Source organism: Rhododendron vialii, chromosome 12a, assembly GCF_030253575.1.
Source record: "Rhododendron vialii isolate Sample 1 chromosome 12a, ASM3025357v1".
In the NCBI taxonomy this organism is placed as follows: Eukaryota; Viridiplantae; Streptophyta; class Magnoliopsida; order Ericales; family Ericaceae; genus Rhododendron; species Rhododendron vialii.
The window spans coordinates 26,277,746-26,291,237 of NC_080568.1; the positions used below are offsets into that span (position 1 = coordinate 26,277,746).

The 13,492-nt window shown below is 36.3% G+C and overlaps 1 protein-coding gene across 2 annotated transcripts; it reads right to left on the reverse strand.

The window, feature by feature from the left end:
• Positions 1-518: 518 nt before the first annotated feature.
• LOC131310621 (NAC domain-containing protein 79) lies at positions 519-5,577 on the reverse strand. Of its 2 annotated transcripts, none has more exons than XM_058337751.1 (3): positions 5,216-5,577; positions 1,784-2,049; positions 519-1,350 (listed from the first exon to the last, which is right to left on the reverse strand). In XM_058337751.1, the coding sequence occupies exons 2-3, from the start codon at positions 2,036-2,038 to the stop codon at positions 784-786; spliced, it is 822 nt and encodes a 273-aa protein (XP_058193734.1). In that variant the 5' UTR covers positions 2,039-2,049; positions 5,216-5,577; the 3' UTR covers positions 519-783. The 2 variants fall into 2 exon arrangements, with proteins under 2 accessions (XP_058193734.1, XP_058193733.1); XM_058337750.1 differs by lacking the exon at positions 5,216-5,577 and adding an exon at positions 3,471-3,848.
• Positions 5,578-13,492: the final 7,915 nt, after the last annotated feature.

Sequence of the window (13,492 nt, forward strand, 5' to 3'; positions counted from 1 at the left end):
AACATAATTGGCATGCTTTTCTCCTGTTGTGATGCTGCTTGCTCGTGTTTTCTTTAGTCTTTGTATTCTCTTATTCAAAGATTAATGAAATTCTTTTTGCCATTAAAAAGAAAACTAGAGAATTTTTGAGGAACTCAGAATTATGCTTTTGCAAAGAAAAACGTGCTAATTTCATTCATAGTTGAATTAATTTTTTTTTTTGCATGTCAACCTTTGAAATATATATGTTACTCCTTCCGTCTTAAATTGGATGATAATTTTTTATATTTGTGTCAATTTCAATTCCTTATATCTTTAAATATGAATCTCAAAAAATATGCAATATGCCTCGTATTTGCTAGTTCTCGATTAGTTCTATCATACAAAGTTTTCAAACTCATAAAAAATATTATAGATTGAAAGTTATGCAATGAAAAATAGCACAAATTTAAAAAATTGTCATCTTTTTTGGAACAAAGGGAGTAGTATCCAAAATATACTGAATGCTTTTGAGAGCAGCTTATCTCTCTTTCACAATAGACAAAAGTAACTTTGCATTGAAAATGGACAGCTATAGCATGCATGCATAAATGCAACAACATAAAAAGGAAAAATAATGGATAGAGAGGGTTTTTTCCCCCATGTTACAAGTAACTACAACAACTTACATGTGCAAGATATGAGCTTTGCCCCATCACCTAGCAGTTCCAAATTTATTTTCTACACAATTGAAAAGACAAAATACATTTGAAACAAGTTTACAAAGCTGCTGTTAGTTTTCTGACTCTTCATGTCAACCTTTTTTTACCAAATGGAGTCCAAATTGAATGGTTGCTCCTGAGGCTGCTGCTGCTGCACAGAATCTAAAACTTTAGAGGAAGCAGAACCGGCCGCCGGGAAGTTCGAACTAAAATCGGTCCCGAATTGAGAAATCCCCGGGGGCATGTACGAGTAATCAATATTGTTTGTCGCTTCTCTTTGCTGGTAACTCCTAAGTTGCAATGCCCTAAGAAGCAAGGAATTCACGGACAGGTTCGGGTTTAATAAGCTGGAAGGCCATGAAGAAAGTGTTTGATTAATGGCATTGCTTGTTGCTTCCCTTGCCGCGGGCCAGTTCATGTTAAGGTTCATGTTCATGTTGGAATTGACCATGTCCCCGCCGCTGTTGTAATTCTGTAGCGAAATGTTGCTCATCGCGCTCGATGAGTTAGCGATGCTGTTCAGATTCGGTAGTTCGATGTCGCCGAACTCGTTCGTGACGGTGTTTGTGTCGCCAGGAGAGTCGACGAATGATGGTTGGGAGGATTGTGTCTGTTGGGGTTTCTTCACAGTTGAGCACTTGTGGAAAACCCTACATACCACCCATTCCTCCTAAACAACAATACATTAATCCATAATATTTAACAAGTTTGAAGATGAATTTATTGAGAAAAAAAAAAGAAAAAAAATATAGAAACCAATCACTTAGTGTGAGTTTTCCTTAAATTTTTGGTTTGGTGTTGTTTAACTTTTCGTTGTAATTTTTGAAATTAATTATTTGTCATGACAAGAGAAATTAGATGAAAATGTGACCGAAGTTTTAAAAACTTCAGATGAGACAATACTATAAACAAAAATATATACCAACTGTTTGGTGTTCTTTACTCTTTAGTGAATTTTATATTTTTTAAATTCTTCTTATCAAGACAGATGATTAATTTAAAAAATAAAATGTTAATCTAACAAAAATTCAAAAAAGATTGGGAAAAACTCACTAATCTACAACCTTAAATTGGTAATCAATGAGGTTACAATGTTTAGTTACCTTAGTTGGTTTGAAACCTAGCTTGGTTTCAAGCCTGTACTCATGCATAACCCAGTTTGTCTTTTCACCTTTGGGAGCTCTACCTCTGTAGAACACCAGGGTTTTCTTCATCCCAACCAAGACTCCGCCGCGGAAGATCTCCTTGTCCTTGCCGGTTGTTTTCCAGTAGCCCGCTTCTGTGGCTCGATTGGTTCTCAATCCGGTCGGGTATTTTCGGTCTCTCAAGCTAAAGAAGTACCATTCCTTTTCCCCCATGGATGCTTTGGCTGTACAAAAGGTTGGTCATAGACTCATACTATAATGGGCATTCATTTAAAATTTCATAGCATTTTGCTCGTAAATTCATAGATCAATATTGAGTAAATAACATTTCCATGTTTGCTTGTTTAATTTTGAGGTGGTATTATAAATTCTTGATGTTATGGATAATTGTGAAAAAATTTATGAATGAAAAGTTATGGGTCAAAAACGACTCATGAGCATACCAGAACACCCAGAGTGTGCATTGTTTGTAATGTTTTCCTATTATTTACGCATGAAAAAATTGAGCTTACACAAGGCTAAACTCCAATTCTAGAAACAAAAGAATTTCCTTAATCTTTGAAAATAAATTACAAAGATTAAAAAGACCCAAAGAGAGAAATCTCAACAAGCAAGAGCATATAAAAAAGGCATCCCCTCACACCGACGATCATAAGCCACAGGAAAATGAAGAGAGAAAAAAACTATCCGAGATTGGCAAGGAACTAACGAAGACCACCCCAAGCACAAAGGAAACACCCACCTAAAATAGATAACACTCACCCACCCCAAAAAGAGCACCAAATCCTAAAGCCCAAAGAAAACGATTCAAGCATCATGCTGAGCCTGAATATTAGCCCTTTCATCATCTTTTTTTTTTTTTTTTTGATCGGCAGCCCTTTCATCATCTTCGGCTTCCATAATCGTCATTCTGCTTATAACTTCCTCATCATCTCCCATATAATCATCACCTCCGATCTTATTAATTGACCAAGCTGCTTTAGAGTCATTTAGGCGAATTCTATTCTACGTACCAACATTGCCACATAAAAAAGTTACAATGACCTTGGTTTAATCAATTCAAGTACGACAATCAAGAGGAAATTTTAGGAGAATTTTTTGTCTCCAAATAATATTCTGTCAATAATGTTGGCATCACATTCTTGGGCAATTAAAAAACTAACCATAACATATTTTGAGAAGCAGGCGGACAAAACTAAGAAAAAGGTTATAACCTATCCAAAACAAAATTACTGATATATACGGTTACACCAAACTAGAAAAGGCTTGTTTTGGGGTCCAAAAATTAGAGGCCCTAGGCCGTCGCTAGTTTAGTGGGTCATGACTCGACCTTAAAAGTAGAAAAAAGAAAGTGTGTAATCTTACTGTGTTCGAGCCAGCTCGATGTATTCTTTCGAGTGATATAAAAGTTTCGTTTATCGAAAAAAAAAAAAGTAGAAAAAAGAAAACTGTACATTCTTGTGCTTTAACGAAAGAACCTGACATTAAAACTTGAATTACAAGCAACTCAAAAGTTTACAGATAGTATATACAAACCGAAATCGTAATGGCAGATGCTCCATATATTCAAAATACACATAATATATAGAAAGCTTGATGCATGAAAAAAAAGAAGAAGAGCAAGAACAATTCGACGTATGAATACCTGGTAGATCCCAAGGTTCACACTTGTTGAGATCAACATCGACAATAGCTCGCGACGTGAAGCTAAAATCGGAAACCTTGGTATTCAGATAATAAGTGATGAGTTCTTCATCTGTTGGATGAAACCTAAACCCTGGAGGAAGGTTTTCCCCCATCATTTTCCACTCTCAAGTAAAGTAAAGAACCCAACCTGGCTAGCTAGTTAAGTTCTTGGATTTCCTTGAGAGCCAAAAGTGGAAGGATTGGACCAGAAATACGGAGCACTGAGTTTCCTTATTAATGGTGTGTACTTGTTCTCCTGTACCTCACCCTTCAAGAAGAAGCAGCCATTTCTAGTCTTTCTTTAGGATTTTAATTACAGCTAACATGTTGACAAAGATGGTGCTGCACGTAAGATTTACCGAAATGCCACTGTCCTGTATTAGTAGGATTTTTGTTGTTAATCCTTGTTGTTAATCCCCCGTCGACCCCATTTAATGATTCGTTGTGGGGATTCCATCTTAATTAGTAGTATTTAGGAAACATCATTGTTACACTTGTGAATATTTTTTTTCGCATTTTACCCTGCAAACATCAGTATTTTGTTGTCCCATATAAGATTTAATTTCGAAAAGGAAGGATAAAAGAGTAAACCCATCAAACCCATTACTTTTTAAAACGGGATAATATTTCGGGGACAATAAAAAGTAGCAAAAATTCTTATTTTTTAAAAATGCAATTTCAAGTTCAAAAATTATGGGTTTATTGAAATCTATAAATATGCAATATGGATCTTATTTGAAAATTTTCGATGAGATCTTTTATACGATGCAAAAAAAATTGAAAAATTATTTTTTATTTACATTATTTTTGAGTTTGAAAATGTAAAATAAGTTGGTTATTTTTTAAGAAGATTTCTGGAACGGAGCCTAATTTTGTGGTAAATGAGTGGCAATAATGTTGGAACAAATTTTAAGGATTTAGAGTCATAGTTACACCTCATGGACGATATTCTTGTTTTATGGGCCTTTGTCCAACCACCTTCAACCATTCCTACCCACCAAACCCCAGTGAAATTTGCATACTCCAGCTCGTGGTCCAATGGCAACTTGGCCTCAATATCATTCCCACCAGTTTTCTGTTGACACTTGTTCGTTCATTCTCTCTCTCTCTCTCTCTCTCTCTCTCTCTCTCTCTCTCTCTCTCTCTCAATTGTATTAGTTAAGCTTGATCTCTCTCTCTCAATTGTATTAGTTAAGCTTGATCTTGCTTCACACTTGTGAACAAAATCTTAAGGATATATACTAATTCTGGATATTATACAATACCAGTAACAGTACGTTCATGGTGGTTGATAGATATGATATGACTAATGTCTTCATACCTTGGATTTCATCCGAAAATTTTAACGTGAATTTAACAAAATTCAAAAAAAATGACCAAAAAGAAAATGGGGCCAGTTCAAGTGACAACATATAGTAGGCACACCGATATCAGATGACACAATATATAATAGGCAAACTGATATCAGATGATATGCAGGGTTCATCACACGATGTGGTCAAAATATCATGTAAAACGCCACATCACATGCATGGTACGTGGTACGTACTTAAATGTGATCGCAATAATATAAGTCTTGGATATATGACTAGGGTTATCTAGGCCGTCAATTTGCATGTTTTACTCATGCATGGCGATATATATATAAATGGGGAGAAATTAGTATTACTACTATAGCAAGGAGTGGTTAAAATGGTCACCAACCCGCACGACTGTATCTTCTGTTGGCATTGATTTTTTCAATCCCCTCCTATTCATCACGTACCTTTTTCGTTTGTCCGGCCCCCATTTTTCTATCCTAACAAAGAGAACTTCCACATTATATCTTCTAGAAACCCCTTTCTCTCACCAAATTTGGGTGCATTTTGCTACTTTGGAATGAAAAATACAAACGAGAAACAGGCAAAAGTAAGTGTGGAAGATGGTGACTCCTGTTTTTCCACCACCTATGTGCTCAGCATATGATATAGCAACCTATCTCATCACAGAACTAAAAAGGAAGAAAAATAAAAAAACGCATGCAGAAAAAGGGAAAGATTGTCTAATTAACTGGAAATGTTATGCAAAATGGTGTCTAATGATCTATCTATGGAGGGAGTGGCCTTTTCCTTTTGCATTGGGTGAAAATTTAGGGTTACCCTTTGAATTCAGTCGAATGGAAATCGGAGAAAGACAGTGAAAAATGGAGGTGGCAAAGAAGTTGTGTCTGCTGTTAGGCTTCCCGTTTGAGACGACATAGCTTAATTCTTTCATTTTTGACAAGATTTTGAGAGAGAAATGTGGAGAGAGGATCGATCCGAGACCTTTAATTACTACCGATAGGTACATACAAAGAGAGACGTTAAAGTGATTTAGCTCATCTCTGGCAGTGGTTCCTAAGAGTAGAATCGATAAACAAATCACGTTGACCGATACTTATTTTTCCATAATCAAAACCAAACCATTAGATCAAAGATTATCCCAAATTAATAGAACTACTATTACAGACCATACCAAATAGAAAAGTTCGACCCCGGTTCAAAGTCGTTCACCTATTCATTGCGTTTTCTTGAACACCAACTCTAAGCAATTCAACCAACTATTTATAGCATTGGGCTGAGTTCACATAGCAAGCCCGAGGTCTCACGTGACTTGGAGATTCAGCAAATTAAACTTGGCATCATTTTTAGCATTTTAACCCTTTCTGGCTAAACAAACAACCTCCACATTTGAGCTCAGAAATAAACTTTAAGACCCTTTTGGCACATCATATATAGTTGGCCGATCCTAATTTATTGGGACTTAAAAACGTAGGAAAGCTAAAAACCTCAAGCCTTCTGCCTTGGGCACATTAGAACAAAGGCCTAAAAGGCCCAGAGAACAATCCTAGGTTCGAAGCTCAGCCCAGAAAAGACCAACAAAGGTCCATTGCCAACAAAGCAGTACACTTTTTGCCCATGTTCAATCTCTGTCAAGCCAATGAGCTCTTAATTAGCTCAGTTGACATCATCTACGTCTTTTTTAACAGAGGCTTGGGTTCAAGTTGTATGAGGGACAGTCGGTTGGGATTGAGGGTTATGAACAGTCTCTGGATTCCATGTGAACTAATTTACTAACTTCTCACTAATTCCGACATATCCAATGGGATGATGCTATGGTGTCCCTGGTCATTTTGGGGACACCGTAATTTTTGGCATACCTTTATCATTAGGAGCATAACTAAAATCAATTACAAGCATAACAGAACACAAACAAGGCATAACAGAAGAATATCCAAAAAACCAACGAAAGCGTAACTAAACCCAACCAATGCATAACAATATATGTTATGCCTTGCTGTGGTTTTAGTTATGTCTTGCTATGGTTCTGTTATGGGAAATGCTACGGTGTCCACTCGTCGTTTGGGAACACCGTAATTTTTGGCATAACTGACCATTACAAGCATAACCAATGTAGAGACCCGGAAATTTTTTTTTTTAATTTTTGAAATGTTATAAGTTAATGCGAAATTTGTGGAGTTATTTTGGTTTGGAGTTTGATCGATAGAATCGTAATTGGAGGGAGTGTTAGTGTGATTTGGTGTGTGTGTAGGGGATTAAAAACCCCAAAATCTATCTCTCTCTCCTCACGTCTCTCTCTCTCAGCTCTCTCTCTCTCTCTCCGGCTCTCTCACTCTCTCTCATCCTCTCACCCAAAAAAAACTTCACCAATCACTTGAAACCCATGAAATCTAACCTTCAATCCGTCTCCAACGAGTAATTTGAGCCTTGGAATCACGTGGGTTTGTGCTAGAACTCGTTCTTGGAAGATTTCGGAGCTTTGGAAGCTGGGGCTCGTTCGTTGATCTCGTGTTTGAAGCTTCTAATCTTGAGATAGGGATTTCTTTCTCATTCTATGTGTTTATGAGTTGATTTCATGCTTTAATTGAGTCTAGATCATCAACCATTGCGTCTTCGAAAAGCTGTCGAAATCTACAGAAAATCGCCCAAAATCGCCTAGGGATCGATCCCCAAGCATGAGAGATCGATCCCTCATTCAAATCTGGAAAACATCTAACTTTTGCCCCTGGGTATCGATCCCCAAGAGAGGAGGGATCGATCCCTCCCTTCTCTGGAATTTCTGCTCGTCTTCTGAGTTTCAGTCTAACTTCAAACGGCCATAACTTTCTCATTCGATGTTAAATTCATGCAAACTTTATATCGATTCGAAGGTCTTGAAGCTAGCTTTCATTTGCCACTAGAATCACTTTAAAAATCATGGTACACAAAAAGTTATGACCATTTGAGTAAAGGTGTGTCAATCTACCGATGTCCGTGGTTATTCCTAAGGTTGTTCTCGTTCCGTGTTATGATTCCGTATATAATTAGAACATGTTTAAGTCACTCTTGAGCATTATTGCTTATGTTCTAATAACTCATCGTTCGACCTTATTTTTTGGCACTCATTAGAGCTTAAAATTAACGAAGTTGGTTAGGGATCGTACCATGAGGTTGATAGGAGTGTCGTGGACCATAAGAGGTAATATAGTAAGTGTTGTGGGTAGATATGAGTTTGTCTATTGATTAGATGGGTAGTATTGTGACTCGTATCCTCGTGCTTCGTCTTGTTGATCTTCCTAAGTTCCTTTGGCACTCGTCCTATAAGATTCTCGCTTAGAACCTAGCCGGTGGTGAGTCGTGGAGTTATTGTGGATTTGGTACGTGACGTAGGGCGTCGTGATAGACTTAGAGGAATAATGTGAATTTAAAGTATTTATCAATGTACTACGTGACATGTTTACAAGTTTGTATTACAATGTGAATTTGGGAAAATGCTACTTGCTTGTACATTGAACGATGGTTTGTGTGTGTGTATGTTTGAATTGAGAATTTGAATAAAGGGCCCGCAACGCAAGATGTGGTAATGCGAAAATCCTGGTGGAGACAATTCACTGTAACGCAAGTGGTGGTAATACAATTGAATGTCTCACATGATGAAGGAAGTTATGATTGATTATGAAAGTTCATGTTATTGATTGAGCTGTGTATTATTGGAGATTGTAACCGTTGAAAAAGAGAATAAATAATTGAATTTATCAAAGTTTTTAAAAAGGAAGGAACTCGATTTTGGAAAAAGGATTTTTATGAAAATCCTCCGGCTATTCTTGAGCGAATCAACGGTTTCCGGTATTTGTGCGGAGAATCAACGAACTCCGGCTATTCAAACTCGAATCAACGGAGCTTGACCCGTAGAGGTCGAGAGTTTTCTTGAAAGTATTTTTGGCAACCAAGAAAGGAACGTTTTTATGAAAAGGGGCTTAATGATGAATGGTAAGAAATGAGGAAGCTAGTTGTGGTGTTCGTTGAAAAATCTTAAAATGGTATGAGAAATTGTCGTAGGTTATTTGGATGGATGTGTGTGTTGAATGCTACTTCCGACTCGATATATGAATGGTTAGGGATAACTATAAGATGTATAGGATCCCGTAGTCGTAGTCTGTCGGTTCATTGTGGTGCTCCTTTATACCTCTTGTTCATCTCATTGGAATTCATTCACTCTTGTTGCATGTTTCATCACATTTACTTATAGCTTGCGTATAGAATTCTTTACTGGACTAGTGTAGCTCAACCTACCATTTTCAGGTAAAAAAAAAAAGCAAGAATCTTGAAGCAGAGCGCATGATGTGCATGCTTGACTTCACATCTTTTGAAAGCCGTTATCGAGTAATGGTTCTATCATCTTTTGTTTGATTTTTTAGAAAGGTGTAATTGTAAATCCATTTGAACTCTCTTAACTTTAGATATTATGTAACATTTAAATTTATCTTCTTTGACTAATTATGAAATTTGGGCCATAGTGCTAATGTTGTAAAATCTCTAAACTCTGGGACTTGGTTTGTAAGTGATCTTTTAGGAACTCTTTTTTGGGTATTATCTATATTATACAGAGATTGATTATTGAACTGGATTATTATTTATGTTGAAAATCGAGAGCGTGACAACCAAGACCAGTGATATGTATAACCAAAATCTTACAAAGGCATAATCCCCAAAATCCCTAGAATTTCCAAAAATTTTGGGGATTTTGGGGGTTATACCTTTGTAAGGTCTTGGTTATATATGTCACTGATTTTTATTATGCTTGTAATGGTCAGTTATGCCAAAAATTACGGTGTCCCCAAAATGATCGGGGACACTATAGCATCATCCTTCTGTTATGCTTATAATGGGTTTTGGTTATAGTCATAATGGTTTTGTTATGCCAAAAGTTATGGTGTCTCCAAAATGACCGGGGACACCGAAGTCATTCCCCATATTAGCAAATAGAAAAGTTCAACCCGGTTCAAAGTCGCTCACCTATTCGTTGCGTTTTCTTGAACACCAACTCTAAGCAATTCAACCAACTATTTATAGGGGGAATGACTTCGGTGTCTCCGGTCATTTTGGGGACACCGTAACTTTTGGCATAACAAAACCATTATGAGTATAACCAAAACCTATTATGAGCATAACCAAAACCATTATGAGGATAACAGAACCATAGCAAAGCATAACTTATTTGTTATGCCTTGGTTGGGTTTGGTTATATCTTGGTTGATTTTTTGGATATTCCTTGATTATACCTTGTTTGGGTTCGGTTATGCCTGTAATGGGTTTTAGTTATGCTCATAATAGTGAAGTTATGCCAAAAATTACGGTATCCTCAAAATGACCGGGAACACCATAGCATCATCCAAAAAATTATCTTTCAAGTTTCAACCATTCTATGAGTTGATGCTGGCCAAACCCCTTTGGAACTTCTTTGCACGCTTATTTTAATTGCTTTATCTCGATTCTTGTGATATTAAAGTATAAGTTTTACGCAATAATTTTTATCTCAAGGAGAAGATTCGAAAAAATATAAAATCATAGATTAAAAAATTGAAAAAAAAAAATTCATATAAGACGGCGTAAAAAGATTACAAAGTCCATCTTTTTCTTTTTGGATCTTCTGAAAATTTTGATTTGTACTTGTGTTCTTTTGGTTTCTCTAACACAAGTTTGATTCCGCAGTGTTTCTCGTCGGGCCAAATCACGGCTTGCTTGAACTATTTTTCACAAATTCTTTTTTTAACTTGACGATAACGAAAATAAAATTCTTGTTAGGAAATGATTTTTCGCACTTTTTTCCTCTCCATACATCCTTCTTTTTTCTCTGGGCGAATAAGCAAAGAAAACATTGGGGGCTTTCATAGATATTTATAATAATTAAAAAAAACGTGGGTGATAATTGATGGGAAAAATTGGGAAATCGATACATACATCCCCCCGGAAAATTGTAGGAGGTCAGTAGGAAAACGGATCCTCTTCACATGTCCCCTAGGAGGCCAATAGAAAATTGTAGGAGGCCAATAGAAAAATTGATCGACGGAGGGGACGGTGCAACGTTAGCTTCGGCCCTAAATAAATAAATGTTCAAATCGCAAACTTTGATCTTTAATAAGATGCATTTTATTCGTTAAAAAAATTAAAATTTTTTCACAAATCAATGAATATCAATGAAGGGAGATTTAGTCAAAAATTCCTCATATTTATATTTTTTGAGGTCAATAACAAACGTCTTTTGCAATTAAACATAAAGACAAATGCGTCTATGAAAATGCAAAAACCATTAAAACCGTATAATAAGAAAGCGCACCCTAAAATTATATGAAAATGCCTAAACATGTTTCGGCCGTATGACTAAAAACTCAAAAAGTTGAAGAATCTCCACTGAAAATTATTTTCCTGGCGTTATTCCTCTAAATGAAAACTATTTTACCGTCATTACGACTAATTTTTCCATCAATGAATTCTTTCGAGTTAAGTTTGAATTTTTTAACTAAGAATATATAATTTTTTTTAAAAAAAATTAAAATTTTGGACCGAACATTTATTTAAAGACAGAGGAAGTACTGTTAAGAAATTAGGTGGTAGGACAACACATGGCTCCATGCTTATGGGATAAGGAAGAACGGGGGTGACGAGAAAAACCAGAGGCCGTAGTTCAAAGGGCGCCCACAGTCCCGTTTCAAAACCAGAGTACGTACGTATGTATTCAATCGGAAGAAAATTACTTCCACAAAACCGGGAGTGGCTTATGTGGGCGGCCCCCCTCTCTCTAAAGGACTCCCCTCTCTAAATCCCAATCCCCACGCGCACCCTTTACTCTGCCCCCGCTTGCGCAGCAGCCATGCACGTTTCTGGTTGGGTTGATTGATGAGTTTGTCTTTCACACAATTTATCAGGATATAACTTTTGGGGGTCAAACCGCTTAAACTTCGTGAATAACCTGCTTTTAAGCTAATCGGAAAGTTGATTGGATTAGTTAAAGTCCGCATAAGATAATTTGGATATTTCTAATTGACGAACCACCTAAAAAAGTGGACAACTCATATTCATCGCAAGTCGCACACACAGCACTGTGTGTGAGATTTACGGTGAATGTGAGTATGTGTTGTGTACAAAAATTGTAGTTTGTCATTCTATATAAACTCTTTCAAATTCGTGTTTGATACTTTAAATTAATTATTGACCTTAACAAACTGTTTTGAAAGGTTAAAACTACTTCCTCCGTCCCATATCATTTGTCGTCTGATGTGAACTTAATTAACTTTTTAAAGGGCGTGTGTACCTCATAAGAAAGTTTGATCAAATTCTCAATATTTACCGGATCAAAAAAAAATTCTCAATATTTATTGTTGGAGCGTTTTTTCACCATCTCTTCTAAAATTAATTGGTAGTATTAGCGAAGGCTTCAATTAAAATTTTTTATGGCATTCGATATCGCACACACAAATCTGTTTTTCGAGCAGTCACAGGGTCCAACAATCCCTCCTTGACGCTCCCGCGACTCGAACCCATGACTTCCTGGCTCTGATACCACTTGTCGAATCGTTTTTCCACCATCTCTCCTAAAACCAATTTGTATTAGCGAAAACTTCAATTAAGTCTTTTATGGCATTCGACATCACACGCACAAGTTTATTTTTAATGCGGTCACAGGGAGTGGCAATGAGTAACCAAATCCATGGAGGCACTCCGGACCCAACAATCCCTCTCTCACAATGACGTTCCCGCGACCCGAACTCATGACTTCCTAGCTCTGATATCACTTGTTGGACTGTTTTTCCACCATTTCTCAAAAAACCAATTGGTATTAACGAAGACTTTAATTAAGTCTTTTACGACATTCGACATCGTACCCGCAAATCTATTTTTAGAGCGATCGCAAAGAATGACATTGTGTAATCAAATTCATTGAGGCACTCTGAGTCTAAGTCCAACATTTCCCATTCTTCTGAGTGGTAGTACAATTATTTTGAGACATTTCAAAATATCACATGGACGAGTAATATGTGATCAAGGAGTATGATTCAAATAAAAAATAAAATTAATAGTAAAGACCGAAAAAGTTTGAAAGGTGTACTACAAATTGGGATCTTTTGGTTCTGTTCTCTTAAATTTAACTTAAATTTGAAATTTTTATTTTTATTTAAATTTTTTTTGTATTTATTAATTTTGTGCAAAAATTTTGTAGGTTATTAATTCATCTCAATGAAAGAAATCGAAATAGTTTTTTTTTTTTTTTACTCAAGTATGTTGAAAAATAACAAATTTTTAATGCAAAAATATCATTTTTTTTTGATAAAAAATAGTTATTTCTCAAAATATTTGGGTAAGAGTAAAAAAAATATACTTTTCCGATTTTTCTCGTTGAGACGAATTTAGAACCCATAAAAATTTGACACAAAACTAACAAATTCAAAAAAATTCAAATAAGCACAAAACTCCTAAATTTAAGTTTTTTTTTTATCCAATTAAATTTTAGTTAAGTTCAAGAAAACGGGGCCAAAGTAGCCTTAAATGGGAGGAGTAATATTGGATCTACTAGTCTCCGGTTCGGGGGGGATATAAACGCGAAATACGAAGCGCGTGGCTACGGGGTGTGTGCCCCAGGAGTATGTGGCGAGCCGCCAATAGTCTGAGCTCTGGCACATACCTT